Source organism: Phallusia mammillata, chromosome 2 (assembly GCF_965637545.1).
Source record: "Phallusia mammillata chromosome 2, kaPhaMamm4.hap1.1, whole genome shotgun sequence".
In the NCBI taxonomy this organism is placed as follows: domain Eukaryota; kingdom Metazoa; phylum Chordata; class Ascidiacea; order Phlebobranchia; family Ascidiidae; genus Phallusia; species Phallusia mammillata.
Window position 1 is genome coordinate 20,290,016 of NC_137253.1, and position 14,265 is coordinate 20,304,280.

At 35.3% G+C, this 14,265-nt stretch overlaps 1 protein-coding gene across 2 annotated transcripts in view; it reads right to left on the minus strand.

Annotated features, from left to right (window-relative positions):
* LOC145214964 (ral GTPase-activating protein subunit alpha-1-like) overlaps nucleotides 1–13,820 on the minus strand; it is a 28,972-nt gene extending 15,152 nt beyond the window's left edge. The window contains exons 1-29 of one of the 2 annotated variants that reach the window (XM_080083608.1): nucleotides 13,603–13,820; nucleotides 12,553–12,666; nucleotides 12,239–12,288; nucleotides 12,063–12,120; nucleotides 11,747–11,790; nucleotides 11,200–11,377; nucleotides 10,927–11,042; nucleotides 9,681–9,822; nucleotides 9,435–9,612; nucleotides 9,115–9,180; nucleotides 8,136–8,283; nucleotides 7,667–7,801; nucleotides 7,144–7,215; nucleotides 6,710–6,769; nucleotides 6,520–6,642; nucleotides 5,984–6,088; nucleotides 5,526–5,723; nucleotides 5,297–5,419; nucleotides 5,107–5,225; nucleotides 4,637–4,866; nucleotides 4,369–4,530; nucleotides 4,095–4,205; nucleotides 3,579–3,733; nucleotides 3,124–3,217; nucleotides 2,919–3,029; nucleotides 2,287–2,673; nucleotides 1,474–1,564; nucleotides 845–1,155; nucleotides 704–775 (exon numbers count right to left, since the gene is read on the minus strand). In XM_080083608.1, the coding sequence (XP_079939734.1) occupies nucleotides 704–775; nucleotides 845–1,155; nucleotides 1,474–1,564; nucleotides 2,287–2,673; nucleotides 2,919–3,029; nucleotides 3,124–3,217; nucleotides 3,579–3,733; nucleotides 4,095–4,205; nucleotides 4,369–4,530; nucleotides 4,637–4,866; nucleotides 5,107–5,225; nucleotides 5,297–5,419; nucleotides 5,526–5,723; nucleotides 5,984–6,088; nucleotides 6,520–6,642; nucleotides 6,710–6,769; nucleotides 7,144–7,215; nucleotides 7,667–7,801; nucleotides 8,136–8,283; nucleotides 9,115–9,180; nucleotides 9,435–9,612; nucleotides 9,681–9,822; nucleotides 10,927–11,042; nucleotides 11,200–11,377; nucleotides 11,747–11,790; nucleotides 12,063–12,120; nucleotides 12,239–12,288; nucleotides 12,553–12,666; nucleotides 13,603–13,738 (3,889 nt within the window). In that variant the 5' untranslated portion in view covers nucleotides 13,739–13,820. The remainder of the gene's footprint in view (nucleotides 1–703; nucleotides 776–844; nucleotides 1,156–1,473; nucleotides 1,565–2,286; nucleotides 2,674–2,918; nucleotides 3,030–3,123; nucleotides 3,218–3,578; nucleotides 3,734–4,094; nucleotides 4,206–4,368; nucleotides 4,531–4,636; nucleotides 4,867–5,106; nucleotides 5,226–5,296; nucleotides 5,420–5,525; nucleotides 5,724–5,983; nucleotides 6,089–6,519; nucleotides 6,643–6,709; nucleotides 6,770–7,143; nucleotides 7,216–7,666; nucleotides 7,802–8,135; nucleotides 8,284–9,114; nucleotides 9,181–9,434; nucleotides 9,613–9,680; nucleotides 9,823–10,926; nucleotides 11,043–11,199; nucleotides 11,378–11,746; nucleotides 11,791–12,062; nucleotides 12,121–12,238; nucleotides 12,289–12,552; nucleotides 12,667–13,602) is intronic. The other variant, XM_080083609.1, reaches the window with a different exon arrangement.
* Nucleotides 13,821–14,265: the final 445 nt, after the last annotated feature.

A 14,265-nucleotide genomic window follows, 5' to 3' on the forward strand; every position in this document is an offset into this window, starting at 1 on the left:
TTCACATGGACCATCTTTAGACCAATATCTGCAATGTGTGTAAATTTGAAAAAGTTTGAACCATTCTTTCTTGACCAAAACGTGGGAACAATAGCCGCGCTACAAATTTCACGTTTTGGGGTGCTGTGGGTGAACCGGGGGATCAAACGGGGTCAAAATTTACATGGACCATCTTTAGACCAATATCTTTAATGTGTGTAAATTTGAAAAAGTTTGAACCATTCTTTCTTGACCAAAACAAGGGAACAAATCTGCGTTAGAAAGAAAAAAAGAAAAAAGAAAAAAAGAAAAAAAGAAAAAAAGAAAAAAAGAAAAAAGAAAAAAAAAATACGGACAAAAACAATATGTGTCCCCTTCAGGGAAGGGGACCCATAACTATCACTGTTGTAGATGCTGCACGACTGAGTTAGTGATGGTCACTGCATAAGCAATATATGATCAATGTAGCATAATAACAAAACAGATTTAAAGCAGTTTGATATCCAATATAAAAATCAAAGCCACTACGACATTGTTAGGCGAGCATATATATGCAAAAGTCAATAATGCCCCCAGCATTGTCAACCTTTGTTTTCTTTTGCTTTTTTGTGTGCAATATATATCTGTGTGCATGTGACAAGATATAGATCAATATTTTAGATTGGAATGAACGATAAGGTTAATCTAACTAAAACAGAAAAAGGTTACATACAAAAAATGTCACCTTTTCCAGTGTTCAAAATATCTCCTTCAAAACTTGTGTCGTCAAGTCTTTCAGCAAATGCAGCCTCAGTAGCTGAAACCAAAGTTCACACATAATAAGTTTAGTAAGTTACAACTCATTTTCAACATGAAATCATCTTACCTGGTTGGGGTGTACTGCAATTTTGAAGCAAAATATTTTCAGTGGAGTTTGCAATTAAGCTAGGCTCTTCATCCTCAGCTACATCCACTGCAACATCTGCATCACAAGTTTCAACAGATGCAGAGTCATCAACTGTTGAAATTGTGACAACAACACTTTCTTTGGAAGGAGATGTAGATTGGCTGTCACTGGAATGTCCTTTGTTGAGTTCACCAGTACTGTTGCTCAAACTGCTAGTTGCAATATTTGCTGGAGAACTTCGCATGTTAGTTTGATCAACAGGAGTTGAATTTGCAGTCACTGATTCAGGTCTATAAATTCCAATTTACCATATTTCAAAATTTGCAAATAGTATACTATATTCTGTTTATAAAAATTTTTCGAATACATTGTTGAAAAAACTATGACCAGAGGCAAAAAGGTTCGCAAATACTAGACAATGAAGGCTTAGCCCGAAATGCAAAGGCAAGGCCAATCACACCTGTAAATGGCCTGTAGCAAAGTTATGTTGAAATTTGATGTAACTACATCCAGTTAAAATAATCAAAGACTATAAGCAATCACTTATCATAGCCCCACTATGCAACAAAATAATATTGTAAAAAATAAATGTGCTGTATTGATCTTACTCCGGTAGTGAATGGTTGGAATGTGAAGGACTTGGGCTCAAGGCATCATCAATTGAAGTTGTTGCTGTTAAACCTTCTTCAACTAAACTTTCTAAGATGAAAAGCAACATTAGTTCTTTGTTCAAAATCCTAGTAAGTGAAAGCAAGTAACAAAACACCACTGCAAAGTTTGTTTTAATGCCTTGTTAAGCAATACATTATTGGCAATGACTAAATTAAAAACGAAAGCACAACTTTTGTTGATTTCAAGTGCAATTAATGCACAGCACAACAAATCAAAGAGCAACATCTATCAACAACCAAAATTATTTATTTTAGCCGCAGTGAGTAATTATAGGTGAATTCTAAAAACACCACTCATGCATGTTAGATTTACAAAGTAACTTTTTCAGTTAATGTATTTTTTATTAGTCAATTTGTTTCAAAACTGTAAAAATACTAGTGTCAATACTCAGCTAAATAATAAAAAAACCTGTGTTGGAACAAGATGTGTTAGGAATCCTAGGATATCACACCAGTAAACCACAAAACCAGATAATCTCAATTTATACATACACATGCCAACTACAAATAAATCAAAAAAAGTTCATTTTTTGTAGTCCATGCTTTGATCCTTGTTAATTACCTGTTCCATACATAACATATGGAACAGAATGTGCAAACCACCAACTAAGTGTCCAAAACTAAAAAAGAAACAACGCCATGGCATGGAATTAAATTAAACCAAGTTGTAAATCACACACATGCTGTCAGTTGCCATTCCCATGCACTCACAGCCAGCAAATAAACCTCTGCACACGAGCACACACTCACCGTGTAATTCAGAGTTATTTTGTGTCAAGTTAGTATCGTGGTAATGGGGCTGGGGTTGGGGGTTTGGGGCATGATTGTCTGATGTGTTGCCATCAACAACTGAGGTTGTATCAGAATGGGAGATTAGGTCATGATTTAATGATGTGGGGGTTGTGATTTCTGATGAGTCACTGTGTGTGGAGAGATAGTCAATTTCGAACAGGCTGAGTTGTTTTGCGGGAAGGGCAACCCTTGCAGGGATTGCGGGGGGTGTAAGGGAGAGGGGGATTGTGGGTAAGCGTGGGGACATGGAGGATATGATACTGGATGAAAGGGCTGAAGCCAGTGAGTTGCTGAAGCTTTTGTCTTCTGTGCACATTTCCTGCCTTGATACCGGAATCGACATGGCTGATGAGAGATTTTCACAGGAAGAAATTAAAGTGTGCAGCATACCATACCGTACATCCACACTTTCTCCAGCACATTCCACTTTAACACACTTCAAAACTCAAACCATACCATCAAATGTCTGTTTTATCCAAATCATATAAAAAACGAACCCAAAGTAAAACAACATGCATCATTCACATATGTCATTACTTAGATTTAAACATACAATTAAAAAGTTAGCAATCAATGTAGCAATCAACTACCTGCAGAGGCAGTGTCAGTTAAACTGTTTGGTTGATCAACTTGGTCAAATATGGCAATTTCCATTGAAAGCTTGTCTTGCACATCATTGCTATCACTGCTAATGCTGGATTCTACAGCACAACAATCAAAGTAGTTTTGATTGCATTTGTAATTAAACATACATAAACAGTTGCAAACTCAGATGTGAATGATCACATAACCTACTTTGCAATGCCTGGTTATCAGCCCATGGGTTCCATTGTGGATCAATTGTGGCTGAATCTTGACTGTGAATGCTTGTCACCTCTCCTGGCCAAACCTGCATAAGATGGCATGTTAGTATTTATAAAATGTGACAGGTGATTGCCAAACAAATACTAGTTTAGAACTAACAGCTTTTACAAAAGCTGATTATAAACTATTTTATGGCATTCAGCTAAAACACAGTACAAGAAAGACCAGGTGAAAAGAAGCTTGCTGGTTGCGAAAGGTTAGTGTCAGTATTACTGGTTTTGGCAATGCTGCTTTTGGATGAGATAAGGTTTTTTCAATTTTTTTCTCCACATTCATACATTCTTTTAAAGATGATGAGAAACCTTTGCCAACAAGCATAGTTCATACCGGCTACCGCTATTGCTAAGGTTGAGAAACCCTAGTTTAGATACTGTTTATGATTGCACCTCATCAGAAACTGTGTCCTTTTCAGCATGCAGCCTCTCATGAATTAGTTCATCAAACATATCATCTGCTTCAAGGCTCTGCACACTCACTGATGTGCTGTCACCGTCTGTTGTGCCTGCGTACTGGTGAACTTCATGAGTTGGTTCCTGCCAAGCTGAATAAGCACAAAGTATGCAATCGGTTTAGTTATATAACATTAACAGAATTTGGAGATTTATAAATTTGCATAGTAATGACCATCATTATCACTATTAGTGTTGCTTAACAGAACAGTAAAAAATTTTTCAAGCTTTTATATGCAACTAACTAGACAATTTTATTTTTATGCAATTAATCTGAAAAAGCAATGGCTTCATTTTGGGATGACAATTCCATTTATTAACCAAATCCGTCTGCACTAAAGTATATGAGTTACCTAGTATTCTGCATATTCACCTTAAATGCCCAAAAGACACTTGTTGTTTAGCCACCCTAATGTAAATCCATAAACTAAGTATTCAGCATTTTTTTCTTACCAACATGATGACCATTAGTGAGGGCTGTTGGTTGTATTTCACTGCTGTCATTGCTGTTAATTCCTTCTGAGTCACATCGGTTTCGAATCAGGGACAAGGAGTGTTCTTTGCCTGCCATCAAATCGAAACATGTAAAAAAAATTAAAGTTACTTTAAACTTGTGGTATAAAGTTTTTAACAGGTAAAGACAAACAAATTAGCTAAAATCAAGACCACTTCAAAAAAAAAGAAAAAGTCAAAAAAGTTTAATATCGTAAAGTAGTCACAAATTTACCTATAGTTGATATATCAGATGCACTGCTTCTTCTTTTCGGCTGAATAATGGAGTCAGAGGATTCACTTTGTGTGGTCGGAAGTTCAATAGCAGACGCCCCTCGCTGTGCAGAAGATTCAACAACTTGTCCTGTGTCCTCAGAATCAGCTAATATGCGAGCAGCTAAAACAAATGAAATGTAACTGTAGTAAACATTTTTTACAAGCCTTTGCAGTGTGGTGTTGAACAAATCGGACGCACACACTAAAAAGAAGTATATGTAGCTTACTAGTGGATGATCGGGATTTGTTGGCAGGTTTGTCAGTTACTTCTGCCTTGGAATTGAATTTTGATTCTGCTTTATCAGCTGGTGTCCTTGGGACAAGTGCAGATTGGCTTCGTGACCTTGTGTCAGTGTCTGGAAGGTTTGTGTTAATCAGTGAATTTGAATCTCTACTCCAACCTCGACTAAACGATCTTTCAGACAACATCCCACCAAACTGTTTTGTACCTTTGTTTCTGCAAGATATGCAAAGAATTTTATTCACTTTTTTGTGTGATTACATAATTTTATGTAAATATTTCTGCATCATCTGTAATGACAAAGTTACATTGAAGTAAATGAATATTCATCAAGCCATCAACTTTACATTTTGATGACAATATTTAAAATGTAACTTTAATGTGTATTTTTGTATCATAGAGTAGTTTACACCCATGTAGGCAAACATAGCAAAGGAAGCTACTACCAATACATACCCTGGTCCTTTCTTTTGCTTTTTATGTTTCTGCTCAGTAAGTCTGTCCAAAGGCAAGTCTTGTAGTTCAAGTTTGTAAACATGGCGTGCCAAAACACGAGTCATGGTTTCCATGTTTTTCTGCCATGTAAAAGGGAGTTTATTTACTATTACATCAGTTAAACTGATGAAACAAGCAAAAGTTAACTTACAGCCCATTCTGTAATGAGTTCTTCCCATTGGGTAAGAGAAGAAAGAACCTCAACCAATTCATCCCATAGATCTCGTGACACATGAACAAACAGGTTAGCTTTGATCCAAGATACAATCAATGTCTGTAAAACACAAGTCTTTTTAAACAACAGTCAGTTTTTCATGTTAAAAAGTATTGGCTTCCACTCAAATGAAAAAAAAATCTACGGGTGACAAAATCCTTCTGACCTGGAATACTGGGCCTGCCAGTCTGCTGGCAACAGTGTGAAATTTGCCCATTTCTATTTCCTCATCTGAAACATCTTGTAACATACTACGAGTGACATGCAACAAAACCCGAAGTAGTTGTCTCCAGGTGATGTCAGATAGAGGAACGTTCATTACCATGAACCGATACAGATTCAACACTCTCTTGCATACATCAACCTGTAAAGCAAATAATTTGTGTATCAATGTATACCAAGCAATTGGTTTCAGGATTGCCCTATTTTAAATTGTTGTATACATACAAAATGTAAATTTGACATGAAAATTAATCACTGGGCAAAGAGAAAAGTGTAGAAGAGACAAATCAGAATCTTTACCAATCACTTTCTCTCTTTTACCAACTAAAAAACTAAAAAAATGACATTCCTTATCAGAAGTTAAATTAATGCTTTGTACACTAGGGTCTGACTGATAGTTACTTGTGTTTCAAGCAGTTTTGTTGCATTTGGAGGAGGTTCAACAAGGAAAACATGGGCTGAGTTTGTCACAAACAACTGCAGAGTGCTTTGATTTCCTCCACGGACCTGTGAAGAGGCAAAGCACACAATATATCAATGGACAGTGTTGACCTGGGACTATTGACAGATCCACATTAAGACCAAGTAAACAAACAAAGCCGAAGGTTCCTCATGTGTAAATGGAGCTTGATGTAACCAATGTATATGGCTGAGCTGGCCATCTGCCATATTGGAGACTGTTTGATTTAAACATCAATCTCAAGAAAATATTTAACTAGATAATTTGGGGAAAACATACATAAAATAAAATGACATTTACATATTTTTAGCCAAAATATACTGGCCCACAAAATTTATGGAATTTCAATTTCATAAATTAGAAGACAAGAATGCAGAGTAGTTAAAATTAATAATGTGGATCATGTTTATGTAAAAAGAGATTTCCATTAGGCAAAAATTCTTCCTTTGCGGGGTGTAAGGTGGTGGTGAATCTATACCTGCACTGAATGAGCCTCATCAATGACAGGATTTAGTTGACCTCGAATGTAGGAAACATTACGAAGGGAATTGCTGGAAACTTGTGTTGACAAATGATTGGATTTCGATTCTGCCCCATTATCCTGCAAAGAAAACACATATACATAAACCTGCTTCTTTTATGTTGAAAAACAAATGTTCGTTACTCACTTCTGATGAAACAGCTTCTTCATCATCTTCATCTTCCATAAAAACTGGAATTTCTCCATCCTGTGTAAATGATATAGTTACAAACTAATTTTTGTCCCAAGTTCCATACTCTGTGTGGAATTTTAATATTGCAGCAGTGTTTAGTATAGTGAAGCACTGAGTATCGATAATAAAAAATGTGAATATGCCTACACAACGGTTAGCCTTGAAAGAACTTTACACATTAATGGTATTAAGTACTTTTTAACCATACCCACAAAGACTGCGAAACACATTACTACATTTTTTATTTATTTCATGCATTTAAGCTGCCATCAAAAAGGCAATTAATTGAAAACACTTTAAACTACAGTTATTATATGAATATAAAATGTTTATGAGTCGCTGAATGAAATATATGGTAATTTAGAAACGTTCATTTTGCATTTAATTACCTGGATCCATTCTTGATAAACTTTTACAACTCGCCGCATGGTTGGCACTTCAGTGAGGGGAAGCATAAAAGCCTAAAATAGAAAGTCAATCACATATGGTGAGGCTCATTTTAATGGTAATGGGATGAAAGCAAATTATACTATAGTCGAAAACAATAGGTCAGCTATACCTAAATTAGATGCATTATGCAAAAAGCAATTTCCACATTATACACTACAGCATTTAGGTATAAAATAGTCTGACAACTTTAATTTCAGTGTTTGAAAAATTATTCAAGATTTAGTTAGAATTGTGAATTGAGTTTAGGAAAAAAAACTGTAATAAAAAATGTGGACTGCTTTGATGTTTGAGCAAAACGACCCAAGAGCAATAAAATAATAAAACTGTCACATATTTGGCATTAAAAATATTCCGACATAAAATCGAAATACGTTTTTTGAAGCTATAAATCAGAAATAGCCAATATCTGATGTGTCATTTGCATAGCAGTTAATAGTTAACATTGAAAGGTTGGCAACTGACTTGACGAAACATTTCATGAACAATGTTGACATTTTCCCTTGTAGAATATAATACGCCACGGACAAGAGTTTCTTCTACAGAAGCACTGGAACGAAGTTTATCATCAAGACTTGATAGACTGGAAATGCTTGGCTCCTAAATTTAAGAGAAACATTATAAATAGCATGAAGTACAAAATTGCCTCTGGAATGTGAGGGACAAAGCCTATGTTGATATATGTAACAATCTCAAGCCATGATCTTATTGCTGCTGCTTGTCAAACAAGGTGATCTTATGTTTGTGTTGAAATTTGATGCGGCAAACACAACATTATAGTTCAAAGAGGTAAATTAGGTTTTTAAGAAGCATTGTACAATTTAGGTATTCAATCTCAACACACCTCAACTCTAAAAACGTAAAAAACAAAGATTTTAGTAAAGGCTGATGCATACAGCCCACATATCAGTACACATGTATTAGTACAACATACTTTTTCGGTAAGGGTGCTGGTGTTAGAATTTGATGCATCAGTATCATGTTGTTGAACAGCTGAAATGTTGATGTGCTGTGGCGGGGCTGATGAGGAGTTTGATGCATTCGGTCTGATCTCAGATGGATCTGATGGCTTTTCATTGTTGCTACATTGCACATCCAATATGTTAACAACTGCACATCCATAAACTTACTGACAAAATATGTATGAAACAAACCACATCACTTGGTGTCACATATTTCAATCAAAATGAAATAAATGCTTTATGTGGAAAAACAATTTTAGCTGCACTGTAATCAAAAGAGCTGATTGGTAAAGGAGTTAAATTAAAAAATGCAATATAGGCTATTGCTAATTGTTAGTCAACGGTTAGCAAGACTAATCAGTATAGAAAATCATTTCATGCTTGCTAAATGGCTAATTACAACCACTAGCATTAAAAGCCAGACAACAGCAAAAGTAAGACAAAAGTGGATCTAAAGAAATTAAAAAATGGCAAGGTGCCAACAGGTGTGAGCAAATTAGTACTGTTGGCAAGATGTTTACATTCTACAAAGATGTCACTTGCAAACTATGCTGTTATTAAAACACATGTATCCACACAGACAAGTCATCAACATTGCTACGTTCCAAAAACATGCTTTGTTGTGGCTTCATAATACCTACACCTTTTATAGAAGCCTAATTATACCTATTGAATGATAAAATTTCTTGCAACAGTATGAGGTTAGTGTGAGGTAAGGCTTCTGTCGTTATTTTAAGGAAACAACCAATTACATAAACACAAAATTTTGTTTCAAACGATGGCATATGATTTTTGATCATCATCATTACAAAGTGTATTGGTAAGGTTACAGTCAAAATGCATTATAACATCTTTTATTACACCCATTTCAGCACCTTGCCATTTCAGACTCCCAAATATAATACACCCATTCTACTGGTTTACAAAACATTGTGTGATAATATAAACTACCTGACATGAATTTCTTGCAGCTGCTTTAAAACCTGGCGATGCAGGGCCTCCACAGTTGCATCAGGCCTTGAAACATTTTGCAAGTGACAAAAAGGTTTTACTTTGAAACTATGCTGATAGGTTGCAAAACAGATGCCCTCGAGCTTACAGTTTAGACATGCATATCTGGATTCTCTAAAGTGTACAAAGAACTAAGACATGCACAATCAATATCTACTACTATAAATTTGTTTGGCATGCACATAGATTTAACTACCAAAATTATGAGTGATTGACAAGTAAAAATTAAACCAAATTTTGCAACGTTTTCAATCTCAGACCTTTTGACAAGAGTTTCGCTTTTGTCAAGTTGAGTGGTGAAACTGACAATCCACTTTATAATGCTGACGCGTGACGACAGCATTGAACAACCAGAAGCAACTTCAATCCTTGGGTCAATAGATCCAGAGTCAGAAACATTCAGGACATAATTTACTGAATCACGAGGCTCAGGTAGTGCTGAAAATTAAGGGATTGGTGTAATAATATTTCAGCAACTTAGGTAGACAATGGCAGACTCCACTGACTTAAGACAGGATTGTAAATGCTTGTGCTGTGGTCGAAATCAGGAAATGCATGGGGAAGATAGTTCTCCTTGAATAGGTTCCATAAAAAACTGAAGCACTGTTTTGCCATTTTATGCTCTTGTTTCCATTGCAAAGCATGTGACTGGAGAAAAATACAAAACAAATATTTTACAGCAAAGGTTAAAGTCAATGAAGCCTTATAAGTCTGAAATTTAATACCTTTGAAAATTAAGTCAAGCCAATTGCCTAATTCGTCTTTTAATAGGTAACAGATAGTATGTTGAAAAATCATTTTGTCTTTAGGCCAAGTTTTTTTTATTCTACTTTTTTACAGAGACTGATAAAGACCATGTGGTGATCTATATCAGGGGTGTCAAACTTGCGGCCCGCGGGCCGCATGCGGCCCACAAAGCCCTCCAATGCGGCCCACGAACACTCAACAACAACTGTATTATTTTGTCAGATATATGTGCGGCTGTAAACTTGTTCATTAAAATATTTGTACTGGCGGTCGTGACACAATCAAAACTCTTTTGAAACAGCATTACTATATATGCGTCAGATTTTTTGTACGCCTATTGTGTGCAAACAATGCGGACAAACAGGAACCACTGGCATCACAATATAGATTATGACGTAATAAACAATTAAAACTGATGTTAACACTGTGCAGCTTAATTTGTGCATCAAGTTGGAAATTAATCTTGGCTTTTGATGCGCCAATAGTTGGTATATATGTGATTTCAACCTATTTCTTTACACCTGTAATTTTAAAATAAAAACCAGCAGGTAGTTGGCGACTGTTGGTAAAATAAGGGTCTGCGATGCGGCCATAGTAGCGAAAAGGTTGTTTAGGTGTACAAAACTAGATCAAAAATCACATGCGGCCCTCAGGATAATTTCAAAACTGCGATGTGGCCCACAAACCCCACGAGTTTGACACCCCTGATCTATATTATCCCTTATAATTTGTTAAATTGTTGATATTGGGTCAGGATTGCTACTTAATCGATATTATTCCAAATGTGTGATGATTAAACCTTCAGTAACTATTAAAGCTAGGTTGTAGATAAGGAAGCTGCCTTTTTCTACAGCAGAACAACCACAACATAACAGGAAGCCCAGAATACCAGCAATCAATTGTTATACAACCCATGAAATCAGAAGGCACAGCAACAAATATGTGCCCAGAGGTAAGAATGTAATTGCAAGTGATGGTAAACTAATTTACAAAGACACCACTGACCTTTAGTACCATAAACTCCAGCAAGGCATCAAGGAAAAACTTTGTAACATCGCTTGGTGTTTTTTCACCGGATGATGGTGGTACAAGGCTTGCAATTTCAACTTGATGCACACCATCTGGAAAGTTTATATATTTTTGAAACTTAAATTGCGGCCTAAGTTCATAAATTGTGCAGAGTTACATGCAGACCATTTGGGTAGATATACATATACTTATTGCTATACGATACTCTGCCTGTTTAATATTTAATAACAAATTTCAAAACACACTCACATTCCTCATTGATGGGCACATTAACTAGCCATTCCAGACTATAAGGTTTTCCATCGCTAAAAGTTGGTGGCGGAAATCCGGGCACAAGACATGCATATAGAAGCAAAGTTTGGGGCAAAGCATTTTCCTGTAATGTGCGAAGCCAAAGAAGGAAAAAGTGCATTCCCTCCTTCCTTACCTACAACACAATCAAAGAATCAGCAAAGTGGATATAAAACATGTTTAGGGTTTTAAGTTGATGACAAGTATTGTTGTCAGTTATGTTACATGCTACTTTTTTTGTTTTGAATCAAATGGTTTACAGAAAGAAAGGAGCATACAAATACAGATAACAACACATTAAAAATGCATGAAGAGGACAAATTTGGGGCAAAAAAATGAAATTAGTGCCGCATATCTACCCTGCCACTAAAAAAAATAAATTCATTTACCTTGTAACAAATTATATAAATATTATGTACTTATTATATTCTAAAATGGGTACCATATTTTCCTATGTATAAAAAATAACAGAAAAAAATAAGTTTGTGTTGTCTAACATAGCTACCTTCAACGAATTTTGAGTGTGAAGCAATCTTTTGATGACCATATCTGCAAAATAATTATTGTAAACTTTTTTTGCAGTGAGACTTAAACTTAATGATATTCTTCCTGAAACATTGAGCTAAAGGACTCAGACAAAGGACAGGAAATTAGTATTTTAATGAAAACAAATGGTAAACATAAAGTAATTTACAAACAAATACCTAAGGCAAAGTTAGTGTAAGAACCGCTGTTTTGTGTATAATTTGTGTATCAATAAGGTTTGCATATATTTTGTGAAGTATCAAACCAGAAGCAGTTTGGCTAACAAATTTACATACCGATGCTGTGGTACTGCCATCTTTGGTGGATCAACTCAGGAAGGTTGATAAGAATTTGCTGCAAAACACATTGAAAATGTTTAACATACTTTTTAATTGAGTTTTTAATTAACACACTTTTTTTCAAATTTTATCACCATAAACAAAAAATGTTCAAAGGCAGTAATGAAACAAACCTCAAAAATTTCAAGGATTGCATCCAGCTCTTCACGTTGTGCTCTGTGTGCTATAATAAGACTGCCAATTATTGGTTATAATAAATAGAGAATACTTTTTAAACTGGGTGTCTTGGGATGAAAGTAAGAATTTATCTTACAGTCAACAATGAAATGGATGGGCACATGTTAATCCCTGAAACATGTTCATTAACTAAATTAAATTCTGAGCAAAAGCAACTCAAGTTACATCCCAAACTAATTACTTTAATTGACAATACAAGCTACATATCATTGTTCAATGGTTGCCAGCTTTTGGTTCATTGTTTACAAACCTCCTTTTAAACGTAGATTTGATTCCGTGAGAAGAAAATTTTCCAAAAATATGTAGTAGATATGTGAGTAATGAAGCTCGAATAAAGGTTGAATTTCTGCCTCTGAGCTGTTTGCTGCAATATTTATGATTTGATTAAACTTAATTATTACTGTCGAAAGGTAGCATTATTATGTGCCATTTATAAGTACATACTACATTATATTTAATTTAATTTTTATGCATTTTTGGGCTGTTTCGGTAGTAAAGAATAACAAACAATTCTCAAAAATTTCTTGAGAAATGGCGAAAAAATTGAGTCTCGATTCTAGAGAAATAAATAACAATTTCTCGAGAAAGTTATGTCACATACCATAAAAAAAGTAAATGCTGATACCTCCTATTACGTGTATTTTTCGTTTTAACTTGCCCCTAGAGGGCACTGGACACATAACTTTTTTCTTTCGCTCCCGAAACAACGATTTTTAACATGTGTTGCCACTAAACTTTCACCTTTTCCAGGCAGTAGTCACACCTGGATGCAGTAGATCTACAACAGTCGTGTCGTTTTTTGCTGGTTTGCTAGCGAATCACTACGTGCGATCGCTACTGGTAGCGAAAAAGCGGACAAACGGATGTTTTTTTTTTTTTAAATCAGCTTAAATAAAAAAGTTAAGACTCTCGAGATTCTTGAGAAATGAAATTTTGATTTTAATTTTTTAATTTCTTGTTTCTCAAGAAACGAAAAGGTCGAGAAATAGAGGAACCCTATCAACAGACAGCCAGAACATCAGGCATTGTCATGTGTACAGCAGAGTGCATTCCGAGTATGAAACCTATAAAGTACTCCAATTGAAAATGCTTCAAAAAACTAATGCACCAACCAACAAAGTAATAGCTATCTCTAAACAAGTTTTGGGGATGGATTAAAGAGACAATATTTCCCAAAGTGGGGTAAATACCTGTTACATAAAAAAATGAAAAACAAAAAACGATGTGCACCATTCAAGTAAGAAACCCAAAACTGAACCTTTCAAAGCTACATTGTAAATATAAACTAATACACACTTACAAATAACATTTTTAAGATGTTTCAGTCTTGCTACGGCATCTTTTTTGGGATCCAAAAGTTTTTGGATAGATTTTTTCACAGCACCTTCACCTTGAGGTTGTCTGTGAATTTTAAACATCCTCAAAGCATCAGACATACTTTACCAGTAGTGTCATTGTACACAGATTTTACAGTGGCATTGTACACAATTTTTAAACAATCATACATCTACAGTTGCCTGAAAAATTGGGAAATGTTTTGTTGTTTGATGCTTTAAAAACATTTAACATATTTATCTGAAACCCCCCTAAGAATACCTTTATCCGATAAAGCATATCAAAAGTATTAAGGTCGGTATCAGAGTACATCGCACAATTATTTTTACAGCTACTACATTCCCATGCCCAATGAAACTTCGTAAATTACTCAAAAAAAACGTAACTTACTCAACAACAAATTCAACAATCCACAACACTCCCAAACAGCAATCGTAGATTTACAGAAATCTAATTGGAAATGTAACCAAAACTTTCGTGTAAATACGTACCGCTGATGCGAACATTTTTTTACAATGTAACAGAGGTGTACACGAGCCGAGGTTCCGGAGTGTCCGGAGCCGGATTTTGCCAAAATTTGCCGGAGTCTAAAAGGAGTCGGAGTTTACGTTTTATTATGCCTGCCGGA